Source organism: Eutrigla gurnardus (genome assembly GCF_963514095.1).
Source record: "Eutrigla gurnardus genome assembly, chromosome: 24".
In the NCBI taxonomy this organism is placed as follows: Eukaryota; Metazoa; Chordata; class Actinopteri; order Perciformes; family Triglidae; genus Eutrigla; species Eutrigla gurnardus.
Genome location: NC_139935.1, coordinates 7,387,927 through 7,412,185, shown reverse-complemented (window position 1 = coordinate 7,412,185; position 24,259 = coordinate 7,387,927). Strand labels below are relative to the sequence as shown.

The window sequence follows — 24,259 nt, the reverse complement described above, 5'->3', positions numbered from 1 at the left end:
CATAGAGAAAAAAAGTGGAGGCTAAATACACAAGATTAGGGACCCAAGTCCTCATTACAGTTTCATTCCCTTTGGTAATATAACTCAAAATAAGGCTTAGTCAGCTGAAATCAAGCAGCAGTGGAGCGTTTCGGCTCCGACAAAACAAACAAAAAGAGAGTGTTTGTTGGATGATGAGCATAAGCAGCGAGATAAGAACGGATACAGACGTTGGAGGCTGTTACTAGGGAAAAGGATGTCTGGTGTCTTCATCTAGTCTTGCTGCCATGGCGACCCCACGCAGACATATAGATCGCCTTTGAAGTGCATTTCATTGGACTTTTTGTTTGACACCGCTGAAGCCCTGAAACGCTTGTTTGACAGACAGCAACAACCATAGATTCATATAAAATGCAGATTTAACACTGAAATCAAACCAGCACAAAAGCACTACAGGAAGTCAGGGCACGGACATTCAAAATAAAAGCGCTTTGGAAAGAATCTTAAGCTGATATCGTGGTATTTACCGTAGGTCCCAATTTCACAAAGCAGGTACAGTAGCAGCTGATGTCATCTTTATTTATGTTTTTTTTTTTTTTTTTTCAACCAAGCCGTTGTCAGTGCTCCCAACTGCACTGTTGAACATCCATGAGATTAAAGAAACAGTGACTCTGAGGCAACTCTTCTGCTGGGAGCAAAGGTCCTTTTGTCCCTGAGTATGTCTCGCCATAGTCCAACAAGTCCAACACATGCTACGGTGGGCTGAAGAGCCAAAAATGCCACAAACGTGTGCTGGTTGCTTCCACTTCGATGTAGGAATAGGCGAAGAAAAATAAAAAATCCAAGATCAAGGTTCGGTCCAATGTAAGCTCATCTACAAGCGACGGGAAGGAAAGAATCTTACACAAAAACATTGAGGAAAAAGATATCAAGGGCTTAAAACTCAAACGTGAGAGTCTCAACATTGTCTTTTTTTTGTATCAAAGCAAAGTGGAAAATTAAAGGTTTATTTACATGATTTCCCCCATGAGACTCAACTTTCCCCAAATCGTATTCCCTGCTGGCTACCCTGAGCTCCTCTCTCCACGACATTCCTCTGTGCCTGAATTCATCGAGTCAGTTACAGGAAGAGAATGCTGAAAAATTGGATGATGATGATACTTCTCTGGTTGCTGTTCTCGTTTCTTTCCACGTAGAAAGGTCAGGTCAGAATAACCGCAGTAAAATGTCCTCACTACTTCCAGAAGCCAAAAATATATTTTTTTTCGCTCTTCTTTTTTTTGTTTGACTCAAAAGACTTGATGAATTCAGACATCTATCTGAAGTGGGCCTGTTAGTCAGGAGCTGGTGCTGTTTGCCCTAAGTATCAGCAGGATGGATGCTTGCCTAAATAGGCGTTTGCACCCTGAATGACAGCCTCCAAACTCTCGCTCTGGTGATTTGTACGTGACACACTCGAGCACTGGTCTCTCAGCTGTGAATATTAGTTTCCTAGCCGAGTGGCCGGGGCTCAAAACTCAGTCAGAGCACTATATCCAATCCTAAACACACTCACAGCTGTCCACTCACCTATAAGTGGGCCAAAGAAGTTTTTTTTTTATTCCGGTTGGCAAGCTGCCCTCGATGACGACTTATTGATTCTTTTATGAATCTCCATTTAAAAAAACCCCTGCGATGACATTCTTTCAAATACACTTTCTTTTCACACCTTCAGGTAACTTTTTTTCCCATATTTTTCCACCCAGACTCTGCTTGCCAATGCTTTTGGGAAACCAGATCTGCAGGAGAAGACTTTGAATCTTCAATAAAGATGTACAAAGAGACACACAAGCACCTGCTCCAACGGGAGATAAAGGATAGAGTTAAAGGTCTTATCTTTTTTTGTGTGTGAAAGAGACTGAAACTGAATTATTAATGCACTTGCAGCATTTGTCTCAAGGGATGTTCCTTCCACATAGTATGGAAGTACTGTTTTTTTACAAATTCAAATGCATGTTATATTGCAGGTTTTTTTTTTTCTCAGTGCATTTCAAGCCTCCGTGTTAAGAATATGTTTAAACGGAGGCTCAGAAATGCCTCCGGTGATTGACATATACATGGTCGGGGTTCAAGACGAAGAGGAGAGCATCATGCATACTGCAGCAGGGCCGATGAGAAAGAAGCAAAGCACCCGCTCTCTCGTCAACATAGTCTCAGATGAAGTGATCAAGCAGTTTTTTAGGCCATGAAAAACAGGAAAGTGATTCTGTTGCAGCCTTGCATCCATTCAAATTGCTTGAGTAGTTGAGTATAGTTTTTTTTTTGTTGTTCTTCAAGCGCAGATGTTTGTTTTTGATCTTATTCATCTGGGGCAGAGATCTTACAACGACTCCTTTTTTCCCCCCTTTGAGTCCACGCACTCTCAAATTAGCCTCAAACGTAATCCCTTAAACAAACTCAGAAAAAAAACACCAGATAAAAGATTACGTGGAGGTGACCACTCCTTTCACCACCGGTTCTCTGTTCAGGTACGTGGCCCAGTAGACGAGGTTGAAGGTTCCGAACAGGACGGGGAACACTATCCGCGACATCTTGTCGATCTTGCTCACGCTGTTGTAGGTCTTCTTGGGGTCCACCATCTTGGTCTCGGAGGCCCGGAGCTGCACGGACGTCGTGTTGGAGATTGTGGAGATGGACACGTCCTTGGTGAGGTTGGGAGTGTAGTTGACGCCGGCCGAGCAAACGTTGTTGGGCTTTTTCGAGAGCACCATGGGGTCTCGCTTCTACGGCGGGACAGAGTGAATTAGTTCGGAGCCCTGCTCTGCTATTACTGCTACTTTTTGGATAACCGTTCTGTCTGGAATGATTCATCTAAAATGTATGTGTGTGTGTTATTCATGATGATTGCAATATGCAGGTATGTGTCAAACAGATGCACGACTGCTCCCCCGGGCGTTTCTGGTAATATTAAAGCAAGCAACTTGTGTCGTAACGATAATATCTGGCCTTTTCCACCTAAATAATGTAATGCAGTGGCGGAGGTACCTTCGGGTGCTGTGCCTCCAGAGCCTTCTTGCCGTCCCAGGCCCAGCTCCTCTTGGTGAAGTAGTTCACCGTGGCGAACTCGATGAGGGCGGAGAAGACGAAGGCGTAGCAGACGGCGATGAACCAATCCATGGCTGTGGCGTAGGCCACTTTGGGGAGCGAGTTCCTGGCGCTGATGCTGAGCGTGGTCATGGTCAGCACGGTCGTCACCCCTGGGTGCAAACACAAGGCAGGTGACGAGTTTGGTTTTTACAAAAGGTGGGCCCTTTAATAACTTCTGCTCGGTGGACGATGGTTATTACTTCCCCTTGTGTGGATGTACATGACGCCAATATTATCACCCGCTCAGATATAAATACAGACGAGGGCTTCACTCACCAAAGACAGTCCGTGCAGGAACTGATTCTCTGTTAAGCCAAAATGACACCTGGGACAGGATTACAGTCATGAAACAGGGCATATACGTCTGGATGACAAAATATCCAATCTTCCTCTTCAGGTAGAAGTGGGCCATCATCACCGTATACTGCCCTGAGGGGAGGGAGAGAAATCAAAAGGACAATAAACAAGGCGATTTCGGCCGGGACATGTCGGCTTTGAGATGAAGCACAGCGGGATATTGTACGGAATCGGTTGACCTCATTGCAGCGCAACAGGTGTTGGGTTACAACAAACATAATCATTGATGGCACAATTACTTTTTTATCATCATGTCTCCTCCTTCCAGCTATTTCATTATGAAATAATTAGAGGTGGCCCACTGCAAAATTTTAGATGTGATAAATTGAGTTATTTCATATTCAGCTAAATTAACTTCAAAACCCATTATTAAACTGAAAAATGAGCCGTTTTAATTATTCGCCAGGACATGACAATAGATTACCACTGCTGTTTGTGTCTGGGGTTCGACAGTTGGGGGTAAATCCAGAGAGAAGTGTAGCCGGAGAGAGGGGACAAAATAATATTCAGTTAAACAACTGAAGATTGCATTTGAGGCTTTAAAAAATCCTCTTGCCAGCAGCAGTTTGTGACCGCAGGCGCTGGTAAACTATGAAAAACCCAATGACTATATTCCACACTAGGTCTCATGTACACAGGCTATCTCTCCCTCACACACACACACACACACACACACACACACACACACACACACACACACACACGCACACACGCAGAGTAATACATGAGGCTTTCTCCAGGCAAAATCGGATTTTTGAACCTCCCTAATCCCCGGTTACAATCTGCATCCTGCCATCAGTGAGAGAAAGAGAGGGAATGTGGAGGAGGGCGGGGGTGCGGGGGTGTGAGGCTTCCTGTCCTGGGATCCTCACAGAGCCTTAAGCCCCGCCCACTCCGCCCTGCCAATCCAGGCACTAACACACACACACACACACACACTCTGAAACACACATGAGCCTCGGAGAGCGCCGCTCGCTGTCTGCTAATCACTGGTGGGATGGAGGGGGGCTAACCGTGTGGACATGTTTTTTTTTGGTGTTATTTTTGTGGAATAACGATCAAACGCCCTTGCCATGCGAGGAGGAAGAAGAAGCAATTCAGGAAATGCACCGTGGGCATCCCAGCATCAACTGACAGCGGCCTGAAAGTGAGGATTTGCTGGTTCGGCGCTGAGCTCCGTACACTCGTCAACATCCCCCGCCACGGCCATGCCTCCATCAGGGGATCCCCGACACCGCTAGTTCTTACTGCGACCCCATCGCCTGGGCCCTCTGACGCCCTCATGACTCCAGGCCGTCTGGCTCACAGCTACCCCGTCGACTTCTACTGCTGTCGGAAACGTCCAGACACATCCAGGCGCTGCCGACCTGGGACACCCCAGGGTCACCTTTGCCCTTGATGCATGGATCCCGACAGGACTGGGGGCAGAGGAATGAGGAGGAACATGTTCCTCTGGTGGATCTTACTGCTTTTCTCCCAAGGATTTTTACTTCGCAAGGTCCAAGGGGAACTTCCATTTATCTCGGGGAACAATGCTGCCATGTTGGTCAACTGGTGAGTCTTAAACTTAGAACAGGGAGATCCAAATTAGTGATAATCCCCTGGGGATGAGCATATTATTCTACAAGTCTCTACAAACAGCCGTGCCGTACATGTCATCTACTTTTAGAGACAGCGAGTTATTTAAGGAAAGATATTGCTGTCTGAGATGGAAGAAGTCTTATCCTTAAAGATGTCTTTAAAGGGAAACCTGTGGGCTAATCTCCTCCTTCGTGTCCTCAAATTGGAGTGTTGTCTAAGATTAGACGTGCTAATTCAAGGCTCACAACATCACATCCAATAGGTTTGAGCTGTGGACCTCTATCCAGGTTTTAAAACCGCAAAAAGAAGCTCCTCATGAGGCCAGAGCGACAACCCAAGGATCTCAGGTTTAAAAGCTTCATTACTCTGTCTGGAACCAACAAAACAGCAGGTGGCTGTCAGACTTGTTTTAATCAAGGGAACAATCGTTAACAGCAGGCGACTTGTATCAGAGCAGAGAGAAATCTACTGGCATCCACAGCAAACACACTCTGGGGACATTAATTGCCCCTTAATAAACAATTCTGATCACTTTTGATGACGTGCTGCCATGTTGGACCAAGGCCTGACTTCTAGAGAATATCCTCTAATTGTCAGATTTACAAACTGTGTGACTTGTGCGTGCTGAAATATAAATAATCCTGTAGCAGGCAATTTAAAAATAACAGTGACAAGCTGTTGCAAAAGTTGCAAAAATGAACGGATTGTCAATTACATCCTGGCTGTTTTCCCACTTACACCTCCAGCGACACTTGTCAGCTGCATTCAAGGCAGCGATACTCTGTTAAAAGCATGTCAGCATGGCTGAGAAGTGTCATATTTGGTGTGTGGAAGCTACAAACTCATACAGAAAGTAAATTAACCTACTGGACTGAATGTGACCCCCCCCCCCTCCGCCCCCATGCCCCATCCCCCATCCCAAGCCCAAAACTCATCAGCACTGATTTGGACAGTTTCCAGAGAGAAGCTTTGAGCTGCATGAATGATGATTTAGTGCCTTTAGTCCTTCGGCTAAATGGAGTTCACAGATAATGTTTAGCATTTTCTTGTAATAATCAGAACACCAGATGGCGGCTTGATGATTTGATGAGGTTGGGCCGAACAAATAATGTCAAGTAAACAGACAAACACACACGAAACGACTTTGATTATTGATTCAATATCGAAGGGAATGCTATTCTGTTGCCTGGCATTGATCACAGATATGAGAAGAAATGAGTAGAACTGGTTGAATGATGCTTAAAATGTGGCTTCATTTGAATTTAATTTTATAATTCTGTTTTCTAAAAGAGGCTGCAGTAAATCCTGATGCCCCGTTTTTATTGCGTTCATCTTTAACTAGATATTAAGGTTATTTATAGTTCCCAGAAGACATTTGCCAGGCTTCACAACCTTTTATTGGCTGCTCATCTAACAGGTCAACATGCCAACCGATCAACCATCCAGTGATCCAGCCCTCCCAAATACAGTCCCTCAACCAATGAACGCGTTAACCCTTGCTTAAAAGCAAAAGGTTTCAGTTGTGGCACTCAAAAAAAAGGGGAAATCCACACTTTTAATAATGATTCTACGAGAAACTGGAGGGAAGTGTATTACAGTTCCGTTTTTACATAAGAGTATTAAGCAGATGCCTTTCAACGCACATCCCCCCCCCCCCCCCCCCCATGCGTCAGAATGAGGCTGTCCAATCCCAACATACAAACAGACACACACAGATTCCTTTTTCCACCTTTGTGAGGACCTAGCTTCCATTTTAAGTCAAACTTTCAGAATGAAAAGCCTCATTTAATGACCTTAATACAGCTCTGATACAGTAGAATCAACCAGGTAGCGTCTAAACGTCCTGCCTCTATAGGCTTTTTTACCATCCCTGTGAGGACATTTGGAGCTCACGAGGATAAATGTACAAGAGCACAAACGCACAGATACACTCAGCGACAGCCAACCAATCCCTCACTGATCTGTGATGTCATCTTCTTATGCAAAGGCTGATGGGTGGTTGGATGGAGGGATTAACCCGAGGTCTCAGGTCTCTCTCTAACTCTATGGGTGTGTGTGTGTGTGTGTGTGTGTGTGTGTGTGTGTGAGTGCGCGCGCATGGGCTCATGCGGGGATAAGTGTTGTTTGACAGGCCTGTCCGGGTCTGTAGACAGCTGGTTGTGTGAGGGATAGGCTACTCTCCTCCACTCGCCTCCACTCATTGACTCTGATCTCCCGATAATGTTTCCCACATTTACTCTCTGCCTCGCACGCCCCGTCTCTCCTCGCAGCGGTTATCTTCCTCTAATCTAGAATTAGTTACATCACTTTATTTGGTATTACACTTATCGTGCACCGCATACAGTATGAACGCGTTCTGTGCACTCAGGAGGGGGAGAGTGAAGTGTTGTATTTTTTCGTTGTATGTCACGGCGACGGTGACCATACGCGGTCCACGGGTTGTTTTTGAATGGACGGAACTACCGGCGTTACCTAGCAACAGGCAATACTCTCCTGCTGCCTGCTTCTAATGAACGGATGCAGACAGGATGTCTTTCCATTCACACTATTCAGGATCCAAACTGTAATACATGCTTTTACATGAAAAGTACTTGATAGCGCTCCCATTTTTACTTTATATAAGTATCTGTTATGTATCCATAGACACCCACCTCTGCTTGTGTGTATGTTCTCGGTGCCGGCCGTCTGCCCGATCAGATGGTACTGGTTGAGCCTGGAGCCGTCCTCTGCCACCACCACAGACTTAGCAGCTCCCTTAGTCCACGTGTAGACCACCTCGGACACCGGATAGGCATCTGAGCGAGGGAAAGGGATATGTTGTGAATTCATTTTTTTAATATGCAAAACACCTCAAATGCAAGGGGAACTACTTTGTAACGCATCGCAGTCGGTTTCAACCCGGTCACCGCTCATGCAGAGTCTTTCCAGCACTTTTTGATTAGACCGCAGGCTGAAAGCCAAAAACAGAGTATCCATGTGTGTGTGTGTGTGTGTGTGTGTGTAGATATTTGAGTGCATTTCTGTTTAAACCACACTTCTGGGTCAGAGGTGAGCTCCCCTGTCAGCAGGAACCAGACCGAGTCAGATTAACCATAAAGTGTTGCATCACACTTGTGATGAAAATCAGAGCTCAAACTGCGGAGCCTCTCCTGCTAGTTCATTTATTCATGTTGAATCCTGTACAAACACTGGACATCGATCTATCATCGCCCCCCCCAGAGGGCTGGAATATGGAGAGAAGGCTGGAAAGTGAAAGAGGAATGGAGAGAGGTGTTTATCTCTGATTTTTTATTCCTGAAAGAGCACGTTTGGTGTGTTTATCTGTCATATTTCAGCTTGATGTTCACTCCAAGTGCACTTGATATTCGAAAAGAAAATTGATGTAATGATTTGTTCCTTTTTTTATTGTGATTATCGTCACCTCTTTCCAAATCTGCTATTCATATCAAGGCTTTGACAGTATTTTCGGCACACACAAAATAAAACACTCAAGGATGAAAACATCATACGTTTGTAAGAAAAATATTGACGATCTGAAAACATATTCCAAAAACAGACGGGCTGAGGGGAAAATTGGGAGAATAAATTATCTGCTCAGAGGGAAAATAATGAGCGAGAAGGGCTGTCAGCTCGCTTCTAGTCGAATTCATTCAATATTTCTTTTTTATTTTGATGATCCCTGGCTTCAATTTAATACTGGAGGTAGAAAATTGCAATGATTTCTTGCTGCCGTGACAAGCACTGCTTTTAGTGTGCACTGTTCACCGTCAGACATGCAATCAATGATGTCGTCGCATGAAAACTTTTCAAATGTTTCCAACTTATCTTTTGCCGATTATCGCAAACCTTCAGTTGTGTATCGGGGGTTGTTTATATCTGTGGATAACATCTCATCTCCAGCGTTTCCATCCTTGGAGCCCACAATATATGTGGTGTTTAAATTCGGGCACCGTCGGGGCAAAGGCCAGGACCTTAAATGTAGGGGAGTTAGATTGCAATAAGGGATTATTGGAGAATTTCATTACGTAGGGGAAGAGCTAAAGACTTTGGCAGGCAAGGCGGTGCACCTGAGCCAACTTTTCGACAGGTCACGCTTAATGCTTTGCTGCTCCCGCCTTGCGAGCGAGGCAAGGGGAGCTCCAACTCAGCCAAACTCATCACTGACAATACAGTAGCTCCGCGCACTCTGAGTGAAGCTGCCCGAAAAATATTTATGGAAATAAATCCTGAGGATTTCACGGCTCCAAATTGTGTTTTTTTTTTCAGAAAGTTGCCGGCGAATTAACACTCAGCGCGTCGCGCGTTTTAAATAAAAGCCCATTACAACCGCGGGGTCACTTCCTAATCAGATTTCAACACTACGCCTTGAGATCGGGGACAATCACATGCGATGCAGACGGGAGACAAACGCAGTTTTGTCGTATCCAACACAAATTTGGGCCACGGTTTGGCTTGAGAACAGCTTGACCCGCTAAGTCCTAAACTGATGTTCGACTTTCAGCAAAGAGGAAATCCTCATCCTGAAAATCCACTGTTCAGATGTGGCGGCTGGAATCTTCATGAAAGCATCCAGACATTCATATCTTAGAATCAATGAAGTAAATACTGGTATAGAATAAAGGCTCCGAGAAGAAGAGCAATCACAAAATGATTCACTACTACTGTTGAGCGGGATCACTGTGGGCTGAGGGGCATGGAACGCTGAGAGATGACTCATTAATTAAAGCAGATTTGATTGTTTTCCCTCCGCTCACAGGTTTTGAGCATCTTTATGACTTATTCAAGCCCTGCCAAGTTCCACACTACGCATTCACCGCCTGCTGCAGAAACTTCTCTAATGTTTCTAACTCCCAAAGACACACAGAAGACACAAAATAAGAAAGTGCAGCACTTTTAGCTTTTGGTTTGCATCAAGAAAATGATTGCATCTTGAATTAAATGCTACACACCACTGGGCTCGCCATTAACTGGATTCCCACAGGGAAGCAGTATGTGAGAGCGGTATGGCTGAAAGCCATGGCAGCAGCCGCATTAGGATACAGGTACTGTGAGACAGAATAAGGGATGAGTTGCCCTTTAGAGCAGACTCTTGTGCTTTTTATTGCACAATAAATCACTATTCTGTCACCAATGAGTGGAAGGAGCTATGGAAGATGGCGGTACTAATGTGAACTTCACAGCTATTATGGCCTTTATGGGCTGGAACTTTAACTAAAATGATTAACTAAATCCCAGTTTGGCAATCAGAAGGTTACATTTGCTGCACTTTGGGACAGACAAACTGGAGACAAGTGAAAGCCAGCTGGTGAAACGCTTTTGTTTCCCCCATGGCGGTTATCTGCAACTGAGAACTATTCATTGTATTTGTAATCTACAAAATCATGACGATCTGGAGGCAACCGACATTAGCCGAGAAATTGAAGATTAAATGTATTATATTCATTTCGATATGAATGTTAACAGTAGATCTGCAGAAAGCCGCATTTAATCATCTGTTTAAAGTTGTGAAATTGGACAAGAATTGGACATTTTGTAGCAGATAAGGCACACAGTATTGACGACGTTGATTTGAAATGAGTCCGTGGTAAACGACTTAGAAAGAAGACATGATAACCAGCCTAAACACATAACCTCCTTGGCGGAGGTAATAAAAGGGGGAGGGGGTGGAGAGCTTTGGTGGCTTGAGGGATTAATTTTGCCCATTTTTCATTATACTGGATGTTGTCTCCGTTCATCCCCCACTGATGTACAATAGTAAACAGCGAATACAGTCAAAATACTGCTGTGTTGTCACAGATTACTAGATTAAAACAACGTGTGTGCTGGGCACTTTTGTTTATTGAAACAACTGGGATTGCAGTTGTATTTCTTCCCGCAGGTTTGATTATCAGGTCTTCGCAACGCCGCGGCGTGATGTGGAGGTTTAGTATATAGGCCGGGATGTCACCTGAGGACACCGGCTAAACCGGGAGGGGGGGGCAGGTCACACAGAACGGACGCCACCAGGAGTCTGGTTGCTACGACGACCAAAGGAAAGACACCCACCCTTCTGGGACACTTCATCTTCTGCGGTGTCACCATCAACACATTATTCCTATTACACACTTACACCTTTCACCTGCGGCGCTTCGCACCGGGGCGATTAAGCTTGCCATGGGAAGGCCCCGACAGCTCCTTACGCTGTAATCGGATTGGAGGCAAATGTGCTTCTCTTCCATAGTGAGTGTGGGTGGACCGGCGTCGCACAGAAATCTGGGGATAAGAGCCTCATCCTTTTAGCCCAAGAAGCTCCCGAGGTGTGGCATTTGACCAGATCTGTCTTTAAATACCCCCAGGGGCCACTCAAGTTTCTATACAAGTCCTCACAGGTAGGACACACAACGAGCCATCCGTTAAGACGGCATCGGGGGGGAAACCCTGCCCATCACTGCACTAATCTCCTCTAAAAGTGACATTTTCTAATAGCAGCTATTTAAAAACAAAACTCAAATCAGATGTCCACACTTGAAGTTCAGCGTGTGCCGGTTGACCTAAATTGACTGTGACTGTAAAACCCACAAGTGATTTGAACCAGGTCTGTTCGTAATCCCCTCTGCTGGGTCTACCCTGTGGAGAATCCTGCGGCCGCCTCCTCTGCTTACTAATGTATGTCGCTCGCACGCCTCCTTAATCTCACACTTTCCTGAGCTTTAACCATAAAGCCAGTGTTTAGTGGGGTTTTTTTTTGTGTGTGTTGCATCACATGACACTTACAGTTATGGTTTTGATGACTTGAACACTTACACAGTGCAATGATGACACAAAAACACACCGTCGGGAGGTTTTGCTGGTGTGTTGCGACCATCAGCTTATGGTGTCTAATGTTAGCAGCCTTACTGGTGTTTCTACAACAGCGTCGCATTTTCATGTGAGGAAAGCAAACTCAGCAATCTCCAGTAGATAACGACATCGTCGACTGAATGCAGCAGCATTCTGTCAACTAGACAGAATTATTCCGTATTGTTCTCCGAGTTTAGATAAAGATTTTGTATAATTGACTGCATGGGCCTCACAATAGCAAGTAGTGACGTGCAAGATACGTAGAAAAGAAAGAGGCATGATTTGACTCACAGCTGCCAAACTTGAGGGGACAGGCGTGTGCATCCATGGGGAAGTCCTCCAGCTGCATGGGGCATTCTGCCGAGATGGTCAGTCTGAGGCAAAACACATGAAACAAACCCGTTAACCACGTAGCACAGCCTCACGTTGGGACGTTTTTAACTGGGCGTGTAGATTTGTTACACAGAGCGCTGTGTAATTACATCTGAAATTACAGGGTACCAAAAACAATTACAAGGAAAGCAGCAGCTTTATTATCTTTGCAAGAATAAAAGGACAAAAGCTATGGAGGGAGGTAAAATACAGTCTCTCTCACCAATACAGTGGCAATACTACCACCTGGTGGCCACAGAGTTTCTGTGTTCTTTGCCTCTCTGAGTCATTTTTTTTTACACATATGGATATGACACATAATCGTAGCTCCATCTCTGAACAGACACGGTTTGAATTGCTCAGGACTTGAGGTGAAGTCTATTTCCTGCTTCATTTACACACATTTACACCCGCCAACAGCTTTTCAAATCGGATTTTCTGCCAGTCTTTCAACACATGTTCTCATTTTAGCTTTTCTTCCTCATTGTGCTGAAAGAATCTGGAGATCACATCGTATTTTTTATAAATTTTTTTTAGCTATATGCCCAATATTAGGGGTTCTTCTTTGTTGCATGATGATAAACAGCAGATATGATGAGGTGTTGTTTCTGCTGTTACTGTTCAGGCGTATGAGCAACCTCAACATCAGCTACAGTATTTTCCCTTCACTGATCTGTATTATAATCTTAATGACAACTTTGTCACCAAGATGTGGCGAAATCCTCTCGGGTCGTGTTTCTATTTCTGCTTCAAAAAACCTCCTGCATGTATGTATGTACCGCAGGAACGTTCCCCAATTATATCATTAAAGTGAGCGAAGCGTAGCGGCGTGGGGTAAGCGGCCACCTCTGCTCCCTACAGGGTTGATGTTTTGGGGCTCAGCTTGCTTTCCACATCAGCGCAGATTTATCCAATTGCATTATTGTGTCTCAAAACAGCTGAAGGATTGTGTATGGAGGAGAGGGGAGAGTGTCTTTGGGATGAATAAATGAGAACATGGCTGTTGGCTATCATACCATGTTCTAATTATTCATGTGGCCTTGCCCCGTTAGCAGATAGCTGCTTTTATTAGGGCTGTGATCGGTGCCGGGGACTCGTTCCTTTTGAAAAGAGGAATCTACGCGTCCCCTTGCAGTTATAATTTAAATATCAGGGGTGAAATAGCAGCTTAGAATAAGCCCCATGATTCGTTTCAGCCGGTATGGACCGAGCAGAAAGCAGTAAATCACAGCGGTAACACAGAAACAGCATCTTCACACCTGTGGGAAATCTAAAAGTTTCTAACCCGCCTGACGTCGCAGAAAAGTCAAACTATGACGGGACAACACAGGAGAGCGCTGGGTTTTGAGTCCCGGAGCTTTTTTCACATTAACAACCTCTAAAATCACATACATGGGAGCTTAGCTTATATAATAAGCCCAAGGTGTGAAGAAAAAACACAAGAAACCGACTGTGAGAAGCGTTGGGTATGGCGTGAGGATATAATGTTGGTAATTACTATCGTGAATCGGACACGTATGAGTATGAGAGTGTGGTGAATCCTAAGGGGAGGATTAGTCCATATAAAGTACGCTATATGCTATGAAAATACGTGTTTTCTGTGTGTGGATTGTATATATAGATTATATTATATTAAACAAAAAAATCCTCGAAATAATCACCTTTTTTCCTCGTGGAAAAACAAGCCGAAAGCACTCAATAACACACGACGCCAACAAGCAAACACAAGCTGTTGTCATGTGAGCTGTAACCTGCGAGTACCCAGATGGTGTGTTAGTGTGTATTTATGCAGGAAATAAAACCAGCGCTGCCCGTGGGTAAGCTCCGCCGTAATGACGAGCGCAGCATTGTAACAATTAGACGATTAAAAGCAAACCTACTGCTGCTTCATTTCAACTGTGGCGGGGAATCGGACGCCACTTTTAGATTATGGAAGCACATGCTCTATCGCTATCAGTTTTCCCCACAAAATGACGCTTATGGAATCGACGCAATCCCTCGCTTGTTAAGCCGCGAGGTCAAAGGTGAGCGCCGCTGCGACTGATTAGACGTGCTCGACGCCCGCCGTGTGTGTCGTGGTAAATATGACAAAGAGGTGACAACGAGCACACACTTCTTTAGACATGTATGTATGGCGGGGTGGTTGCATATGGATAATCTGTCCGTCCGTCCAGCATTATTCTCCCCGTGGGTGACGCTGGTATCAGATAGAGTGCTCTCATCCGTGATACAGTCACTCCTAAGTCCTGCGGCTACAGTAACTCCTGAGGATAAGCACAGAATTATTCTAATTCTCTGGTGCAAAGGTCACAGGGAGCCCTGGTGGTTACGCTGCTGTTCTACTCAACAAAAAAAGAGTTGTTCAAGACGTGCCCGTTTAACAGATGGTGTCTCAATTCACAATCGTTCGTCCCTCATTTCTGTATTTACAGCTTTTTAAGTTAATATTGCTGGTTTATTTTAGAGCGATCACCATCTGGTTGTTGGCCTGTTTCTTTCTCTCCCCCCCCCCTAATCTACCACCACATTACTGCCAAAAACTATAGCGCTACAGCACTGCCAAAAACTATAGTTCACACTGAGGCTGCTTTTCATAATGGATGACCCCCCCCCCCCCCCCCTCCCTGCAGATTCTTCTCAAAACCATACATTTAAAGAGACACGACACTCTGCTATCCATATTTATTAATGTCTTCATGAATGTCTTAATGTGAGTTGGGAAAAAAACTCCAAAAAGATACGTTCAGTATTTGCTTTTTACTTTGCTCTGACAAATCAAATGCCTGTGACTGGCCACTGGGTGACACTGTTCTCCTGTAGTCTGAGTACTCTGAGTTCAGAGCTGTGTTATGTATTATGTTGGCCTTGGTAACTATTTTTTTTCATGTCTATGTACTTTTGAAAACCGTCCCCTTCGCTAACCTCTAATAAAAGCTGTCGGGGCACATAAATAGGAGCGGCCCTCGATTCATACAAGAATATTGAGACTCAACAAAAACATAGAAGGACCTTGACTGGACTTTGCTTTGAAAATTGAAATGAATTAAATATATAAAAGCAACAAGTGCCGCCAACCTTGACCATATAACCACATGAGAGTCAGAAAACCTACCTCATGGTGTAAAGCAAGGTGCCGTCATCCTTCAGCCTCAGCAGCTTGTTGGGAGTGGTCATGTTGTGAGCAATGGACTTCTTGCCGTTGAGGAAGAAGGTGTCGGGGGTCCAGATCTTGCTGGCCAGCAGGTTGTTTAACGGCAGCATCTCCATCGGACCCTTGAAGCACAGGCGCTCGTCCTTCCAGCTCTGGCGGAAGAAGACGTCTATGGTGTATTCCTGAGGCGACAGCGAGAAAGAAAGCTTTCAGAGAGCAGTGAAAACAGTGGTGTGATGTCATGTTTAGCTCATTTTATCCCAAAACATGCAGGGATGTCAAAGGAAAAAGTGTCATTTCTTCTGGTGTGCATACAGATCCCCGAATGAAGCCATTTTATTGTCATATTTCATATGAATAAGCACATTACAACAGAAAAACCTGCTTCTTCATCAATTGTGAATCAGCATAAAATGGACAGTAGCTCCTCCTTTATGTCTTCATCCATTCGGATTTTTGGTGGCGATCAAACGCCGCGCTGTAGAAATCCATCATAAATTGTTTGTGAAATATCGACCCGCTTCAAGCTTGAAAAAAGAACAAAGGAATAAGCGAGGAATACATACTCCTTCCCACGGAATAATGACGCTGACGCAGGAAGATTTTACGGACTGCAGAACCATTCAAGTCCCTTGCCACATTTCATTAATCAATCATACGCCCTTGTCAATACCTTTTTTTCAAGTCAATTATAGCAATGTGGCAACTGCTGTGTCAAAGTGTGCCAGGGATATCGCGGGGTGTAATAGAGGATTTAATGAAAGAGGAGGTTTAATGCATTTTGCTATCCGAGTGGAACCTTATAGTTCATCAGAGAACGCATTAATAAAGGGAACATTGGGAACGAGTTGGAGTGGACCCGCCACATTGCATTAAATTTAAAAATGCTTCAGTCGTCCGCAGGTAGCAGTCTCAAAAAATGTAATTAGGTGTTGCTAAAAATATGTGTGGCAGCCTGGTTTGGGTGTGTGTGTGTGTGTGTGTGTGTTTGCTGCAGATGAACTCACCATCTCCGTGTCGGACACTGGCCCGAAGCTGGTCACGAAAATATTCGTCGTGATCTCTGTGACGTTCTCTGTTGAGAGAGCACATGTGAGAGTGTTGGTGGCGTGACGAGGTCATGAAAAGCAGAAGATAGTGCCGATACCACATCCTCCGCCTTATTACAGTTAGTTTCATCATGTATTAACCGGCGGTTATTTTGTAAATACAAGAAAGAACAAGGGAGAACTGGCTGCGTCGAACCTAGGGGGGGTTCAAACGGTCAAATGTAAAGATAATAATTAAATATTGAGCAATAAAGCCAATACTGGCATTTAAAAACCTGCAGCCACCCAGTCTCAGTGTTTAATTGAATGTGCACATTTCCCTGAGCTTCTCTCACAATGCATTTTTCCGGACGCTGATGTGAAAAAGGTTGCACATTATTCCTGTCATTTCCTCCAGCAAAGCCAACAAAATCTCCACTATGCATATAAATGTGTTCCCGGGCGAGCCGGGATTGGCCTCGCTGCGGAGAGCAGCTTGTTGAATGCTGAATGAAGGTCTGAATGTTTTTCAGGTATGTATTTATAGGCCCTCTTGTCAAGGGGTAGCAACCGTTACCAGGATGTGAGCGCGGGCTTCTGTCATGACACACCAGGCATGCGGTATGAAAAAGTGCCTTTGAATGGCGGTTTTGTCGGCTCTCAAGGTTATGTCCTGTTGCCGGGGAGAAGAACACCACATAAAACGCCACAGTGCACAGGACTGAAGATGGCCTGATTGATTTACTCTCCCGTGGGGTCGAAGAAAAGACCACATACGTTCGTGAACCTCGCCACGTTCACCTGAGCTGACACGGGAGCTAAATCCCACATCTGCTCGCACAGTTTCCACCCTTTCATCCCAAAAAACTGGCGCTTGAAATCGCAGCTGGAAATGAAGCCTCGTGGAGAAGAACGATGGTAAAATGAGAAATAAGATACCCAGCCAACCTCCGAGCCCCGGCCGGAGCCTGTTGTCGTAACCGTCCAGGAGTCCGTCCAGGATCCGGGTGAAAACGGTGCTGTTGTCGTTGGCGGCCGCCTCCTTCTGCGCCTCCGAGGACAGGCAGAGACTGTAGAGTGGAGGAGACAAGGGAGCAAGTGTTAGAGACTCTGAGGAGACACAACATCCCTGGTGATACGTCAAACATGACATGGTTATTGTGATTAAACAGCTCGCCGCATTAAGGATAGGCTTGTTGGGATTAATTATTGAACACAAGTAGCGCTTACAACTACCAGTTGAGATAATTAAGGCTTTGACATGTGATCCAAACACAAACAAATGAGTTCCCTCGTTAAATATGGCGACAAGGAGTCATTATGTCCCGAGGATTAGCTAGAAAATAAGGCAAATTACACAATTTAGTTTTCTTTTTGTGCATAGAACATTGTGTCCATCCGGACATCAGCAGGAGGAAACACAGAAGCTGGATTTGAACATCTGGAAAAGGTGTTGATGTATTAGAGGAGGACGATAATCGATCCAGAGATCTGTTTGGCTTCTCTTGAGTGCAGGACAACCACTTAAGCAGTGATGCAGAGTGCAGATCAGATATGAGGATATAGGAGGGCCGGAGAGTTGGCAGGAAATAGACTTTTTCAGCAGCTGTTCAGCTCCTAACATACCTATCTTGGCATCCACACAGGAGCAGGAGGGTAAGGACGAGTCTCGCCATGACTGAGATCCTCTTCACTTTGTTGCTTGGAGCTGTAACACATCCACATACACAGGGAGACAAACACAACAGGATTGCATCAGAGAAGCAGCACCATCCTCCAAATGTGATCAACTAAAAAGGTGGAGCGTTCTTAAGGTCCCCCCCCCCTCAACTCGCACAAAGAAACTCCGCCGCACACACAGATCGTTACAGGGATCACTAAATCAAGCGGCTCTCTGCTCAATGAGGCTCATCTACCTCACGATCCTATGCCGGACGGATACAGCGGTGGGATTTTCTGCAGTGTGATCCCCATTGTGTAAGCTCACACTGCGTTTGAATCCATTACAATTCATCCGGGCCACCCCCCCCTCCTTTATCCCCCATTCCACCATCACCCTCTCCCTCACCAAAAACATCCCTATTCCCATTTGCCATGCTGTCTAATTATATTGAAAAAAGAGGGTTACCTGAATGCAGATCCATCACCACCATATTTTTTTGGGCTCCCCCCTTTAAAAAAAAAACAGCGACTGGAAGCTGGGGGTCTCAATCACCTAATCCCCGCTGCTTGTCGGTTGTCTCCTCTCTCTTCCACCTTGGGTTGTTGTAGTAGTCTGTCTGGTCTTCTCCTATAGGCTACACCGCCTTCCTCCTTCAGCTGCACCGCGGCTCCTGCATCGCCTCCAGAGGTGTTGCAGCGGCAGCAGCAGCAGCAGCATCAGCATCACACGCCTCGTATCCGCCAGCCTCGGAGCAGAGCGGAGTCCACGTTGATTCCCCGTCTCTTTCGCTGCACCGCCCCTTGCCGGTGCGAGAGAATCAAGTGCTGCAATAGAGGCTAATAATTTGTATAATAGGTGCTGCCCATTGGTGGGTGGGCTGGGAGGGGGAGGCGCACTCGCTGTGGAACTGGAGGGGGGTGAAAAAAAAAAGCAGGTGCAGAAGAAATGAGGATTTTTCCATCAGTAAGGGAATTAAAGTCAAATGTCAAATTTACTGAAAATAGCACCCCATATATTCATGATTTTATATTGGCTGTTATCTAATTAATTGCATAAATATGTGTTGCATTACGCAATTTAACTTTCGGGTCGGTTTCGTAGCATTAAGCTGGACATTTGAACTACCCTCGAGTTTAAGTAAAAGTATATTTCAAGAGTTAATATGTTATACTAATACTGTATTACTTTTAGCAACTATTTGTCCGACATGTATTCGACTGTTTATCCATGCTTTGCCTAATTTATTGAACAATTAAACTATTAGCCTACTTATACCAATTTTAACAACGTATTATTTTAGCTTTGCTAGTCATTTCCGCCCATTTACCCGTGAATGCTGGTTTAGCCTTCTCCGCTAGCTTCCTAGCTTCTAGTTTCTAGCACATTCTCACAAATATACAACAACAAAACGGGATATAAAGCAGAAAAAAAGAACACAAACCAACAGGAAACTCACACGTCGCCCTCCTCCATAAAGTCTGACGGTTGCCATGAGATGGTAGCCGAGCTCCACGTTTCATTGGTGGCGTTAAAAACCTCCCTCCGCTCCTCCTGTTAATCAGCGCGGAGGTGCGCGCGTGGACGCCAGCTGCGGCTGGGGGTACGCGAGCGCGAGGCGCGTTTCAGCACCGCGGAGAGCTCGCGCGGGGCGATGACCGGTGATGCCTTCAGGGCCTCTCCGAGGCAGAAAACACACACCTGCTCGGGTTGAGTAGGGTTCGAATAAACGCCCTGAAGGCAAACTTCTCCCATGTTCCGAGTTTGTGAGGGAAGAGACAGGTGTGTGTGTGTGTGTGCGTGCGTGCGCGCGCGCGCGCGCGCGTGTGTGTGTGTGTGTGCAGATGGGAAGGAGGGGGCTCTCCCAGAGGAAATCGACTGCTTTTCAATATTTACCCTGCAGGCGTCCCACGGGTTGAGAGTCCCGCCGCAGGCTAGAAACCTGAGAACGATATGGACCCCGCAGATCAATTAACCCACACGACCTATCAGGGAGGCTTAAACAAACAAACACAATCAACACATGTTAATACACTTCTGTGCAGCTGAATGTAAAAGTAATGAAGACACAACCTAAAAAAGGGCATCTTATAGGGAAACTACATATCATAGATGTTCCATTGCTGTGATTGAAGTGACTAATCATCCGCCTTGTCATGTTTTCATTGGCTAAAAGCTATTCCATCGTTAATGATGTCATCGCCCTTTTCTTCCAGGAACGCTGTTGACGGAAACAAGAAGTTGTTCGCCATCTATGACACGAGGTAGGAAATGTCACAGCAATACACACACATTATTCATTAACGTGCTTCTCCAACTGTGTGCCGCGCGCGCGCACAGCACGCGGTCCTATTATCAACAGAATGTCTGTCGACTTCAATATAATATAAGTAATAGTAGCGCCCTGTAGATAAGGAGTAGATGCCATGATAGACTATTCGATCACAAGCATCGATTAATAGGTTGATGAACGCAACCTGTCCCTCCTCGATATTGTTCGGGTCCCGCCATTTTTATAGGAAACACAGGGGAAGGGGATTGGCGCAGATGGTGTGAGGAGCACTGTAAAAAATGTCCATCTCAACGAGGCATATGTCTTTGTGAAAAAACAAAAATATTACATTTATTTTCTCCCTGTTTCGGTCATTTTCTATCTTTAATAACAATAAAGCCAAGTAGAAGAGGTAAAATGACTGAATTAATAATAATACAATTAAAAAGTAACAAATATGAGAAACTTTCCCACATAAATATTTAAAGGGGCGCTGAATATGAACACGTGGCTATAATGGGATTTTTTAATGAGTCTCAGACGATGAACCTGATGACGTCATCAGGGTCATCTTGAATAAGTCTTTCAACATATGTGCTACAAATTTGAGTTTGAAGGACATTTACAGTTCAGGGAGAGATGAATGTAACTGTTCCACTGTGTTGCATTGTGGGAATTGTAGGATCGGACGTATTAAAAACTGAAAGTCAGGATATCTCTGCCTCTGTTGCTTTGATTTGGATCCTTTTTTTTGTGAGTGCCTCAATTTAATGAAATAGCATTTCTAATTAGCAGGAGTGGCCCTTTAAACACATTTACGACACTTAGAACAGACTTCTGGGTAGTTTAATGAATGTAATTTAAGAACAGCTCATGGGGAAATAACACACCACGCTGCGGCCACTGGTGGGTACTTTTTACAGTGTAGGTGTTGGGCTTCGTCTCTCACTTGAACAAGCCGAGTGCCTTCACCGCCACCAGCAGCAGCAGCAGCAGCAGCACCATCCCCGCGCGCCCTCCTCGTCCGCACGCGCTCCCTCCTCATCCGCACGCGCTCCAAAGCTCCTCAGCAAAAGAGCGCAGTCAGAAGACGGAGCGACGGAGCCACAGCCGCGGAGGCGATGTCTGCCCGCGTTTCATCCGCGACTCCATCCACGGCGGGCTGCTGACTTTTACCCCCCACCCCCCAACCCCGCCGCCCCCCCTTCCCCATCCTTCTCCCCCCCACCCCCCTTGTCGACTTTTCTCCTCTCGGGCAACCAATGGATTTACTCTGATTTGAAGAGCTCCCGGAACCGTCTCGACTGTTGCTGTTGTTGTGGTTGTAAACAACGGGGGGGTGGGTTTGGAAAAAAAGAAGAAAATAAATAAACAAATAAACAGGAAAGGGGGGGCAATGTTCGCATTGCACGGGGCTCGCCAATTCCGCGTCTTGTCCGCGCTGGTTGTCGGTTCGATTGTGTGTTGCGCCAAAAGGTGAGTGGCTTTTTTTTTTTCCTTCTCCATTCTGTGGAGTCAAGGTTATTGCCCGGGCTGATTGACACGGGAGTCAAGGTGATGTTTCCCCCCCTCCTCTTGTCGTTCCAGCGTCAATGAACCGGGCAACATGTCTTTCGTGAAGGAGACGGTGGATAAACTCCTGAAGGGATACGACATCCGACTGAGGCCGGACTTTGGAGGTATTGTCACCCCTCCGCGTCAATTAGGGCAGCTGTATTGTTGTGTTGTGGTCACCCCCCCATGTGTACATATGGTGCTGTTTCACCTCTTCCAGGGGCCCCGGTTGCAGTCGGGATGAGCATAGACGTGGCCAGCATAGACATGGTGTCAGAAGTCAACATGGTGAGTGGATCTCTATCTCTCTTTGCGTTTACTCAACCTGCCTCTGCACACTGGCACTCAGGCAGCGTGGTTTACAGTAGCAGGGAAGTGCCCCCCCCTCCTCTCTCTCAGGCCATTATGATGCCGAAATGGATGGGCTGGGTTTCCTGTAAGCAATAAAACATCTTTGTCTCACACAGTGTTACCTTACATACGATGAGGCAGCTCGGTGTTAAAAAAAATGCGAGACAGGAGAGTGAGGAAAACATGCACGGGTAATATTAGACAGTTTAAATGTGTTTAAATGAGCTATCAGAGGTGTGATTGGATCGTGTTGACCCCCAAATCCAAAGGCTTCAAATATCAGCCGTCTCACCCCGTCGATCCATTCTTTTTGCTTGTGACTGTGGATTCAAGGCCCTGACAAACAGCTGATTCCAGATCTCTGTCACGGGCCATCGCTTTGTGTGCCATGATGGCTTTTTATGGCTGCTCTTTACAACCATACAGTCAACTAATGCACGGGTCGGTTGAAGGATGCGAGTGTTTACACCTCGAGCTCCATCGCAGCGTCGTTTCACATGATGTCATCGCCTCGTTTGACCACATCCAGAGGAAAATGAACGAATAAGAAAGTGAGCACGATTCATCTGGTGGGAGGTGTGTGTGTGTGTGTTGATCAATAGTAATGATAATCAATAGTGTCTTCATCGGATGACTCCTGGCATTGACTTGCCTCTTTCTAGTGCCTAGTCATTATATTTAAACACCTCCCCCAAAAGCATCTCGTTTATATAATTTTTTTTGGTATCTATGTTTTGTGGGGAACATAATCGCTACTCCATTATGAGGATTTGCAGTTTTTGTTGCTCTTATATGATATTTTGAAGCAAATTGAAGGCATTTTCACTCGTTTCTGAATCGTATCCGTATAGTCATATCAGTCTTTTTATGATTTGTGACCCTTGATCTTCATCTCATTCATTATAGGTTTGTGCTTTATAATACATGCACTATATATATCATCATTATGAGACGTTAAATGTTATAAAATCCCATCATCTCCGTCTGAAATTCACATAAAACCAATGAAATAAGACATGAGGATAATATATATTTACAGTAAACTACATTTTACAGTTTGGCTGCTCCCAACAGCTAACGAGGCGAGTGTGCTTTCCTCCAGAGCACCCAAAGGCCAGAGAATCAGACAGCTGAGTCTTAAACTGACAATTAATTAGGTCTATTTCTCTTTGCCACCTATACATCGGCTCTTCCTTGACGAACACTCCCTGGCTGCGATCCGCCGCCGAAGCCAAAACAAGCCCGGTCAAGCTGTTTGTTGTTTTTCGCACCAGTTTGACATTTTGGTGGATGCTTTTCATGCGACGTCCGCGGCTCCAGCGCCAGCCGACTTCTCCCGCGGGGGAACGGATGAGTGGCTTTTGTGCCGACAGTGACAGTGGTTTATCCATTGAGCAACACCAAACAGCACAGCCCTGATAAATGCTGCTCTTTTCTTCTAAATCCACGTCACCAGGCGTAATCGGGACACGAGTTTTGAGGCCTGAATAGGAACACAGAAGACGACAAACAGATTGTTTAGGGTCATTTTAAGTTGTGGAAGTGATGCATGCTGATAAGAATATGAGCAAATCTGCAGTGCAAAGGGCTGAGGTGGAAAATGATCCCAGATGGTTCCCACAGGTATTAATTATGAGGTAATATATGTGTGCATTAATGCCGATGTGTATCAGAGAGAAACGTGATTGATCGTTGGAGTGGGTTTGAACCGAATGTATCATAAACAGATGCTTAGTTTATGCAGGTCAAAGGTGAGGGGGGGTTGTTATGTATTGATCGATATGTGAGTTTTGAGAAGCAGACTGTCGTCCCCTTCTTCACTTTAGTGCACATCGTAACAGAAAGTGTCGTATTAAGTGTTAAATTGTACATTTGTATCCAGACGTTTATGTGTAAAATCAGTGGAATCCCCCTTTACGACACTGCACATGATTTGACTGTACATTTACATTCATAGGAAGCTCTTCTATCATATTGTAAGTCAATCAGTGTGAAATATACAGTTATTT

The 24,259-nt window shown here is 45.3% G+C and overlaps 2 protein-coding genes across 4 annotated transcripts in view; one reads left to right on the top strand and one right to left on the bottom strand.

Annotated features, from left to right (window-relative positions):
• Window positions 1-1,058: 1,058 nt before the first annotated feature.
• On the bottom strand, window positions 1,059-18,589 carry LOC311010153 (gamma-aminobutyric acid receptor subunit alpha-5-like). The gene is made up of 10 exons (XM_084004698.1): window positions 18,542-18,589; window positions 18,040-18,121; window positions 17,362-17,483; window positions 16,393-16,460; window positions 15,347-15,567; window positions 12,154-12,236; window positions 7,695-7,838; window positions 3,382-3,534; window positions 3,004-3,215; window positions 1,059-2,741 (listed from the first exon to the last, which is right to left on the bottom strand). Exons 1-10 carry the CDS (start codon window positions 18,564-18,566, stop codon window positions 2,442-2,444), a joined length of 1,410 nt encoding a protein of 469 aa, XP_083860824.1. The 5' UTR covers window positions 18,567-18,589; the 3' UTR covers window positions 1,059-2,441.
• LOC311010151 (gamma-aminobutyric acid receptor subunit beta-3-like) overlaps window positions 4,574-24,259 on the top strand; it is a 38,002-nt gene continuing 18,316 nt past the window's right edge. The window contains exons 1-4 of one of the 3 annotated variants that reach the window (XM_084004694.1): window positions 4,574-5,016; window positions 20,290-20,337; window positions 21,933-22,024; window positions 22,120-22,187. In XM_084004694.1, coding sequence (XP_083860820.1) covers window positions 4,865-5,016; window positions 20,290-20,337; window positions 21,933-22,024; window positions 22,120-22,187 — 360 coding nt within the window. In that variant the 5' untranslated portion in view covers window positions 4,574-4,864. Of the gene's footprint in view, window positions 5,017-20,289; window positions 20,338-21,688; window positions 21,822-21,932; window positions 22,025-22,119; window positions 22,188-24,259 lie in introns of those variants that run through there. The other 2 variants (XM_084004695.1, XM_084004696.1) reach the window with 2 other exon arrangements.

What these genes read in the sequence shown, in the direction of transcription:
- LOC311010153 (XM_084004698.1), bottom strand. Translation starts at nt 18,566, where the DNA reads ATGGTGGTGATGGATCTGCATTCAG. An exon ending in CAGTGTCCGACACGGAGATG is followed by an intron (nt 15,568 to 16,392) that starts GTGAGTTCATCT and finishes CTGTCGCCTCAG; the next exon opens with GAATACACCATAGACGTCTT. An exon ending in ACCTTGCTTTACACCATGAG is followed by an intron (nt 12,237 to 15,346) that starts GTAGGTTTTCTG and finishes GTTTTGCCTCAG; the next exon opens with ACTGACCATCTCGGCAGAAT.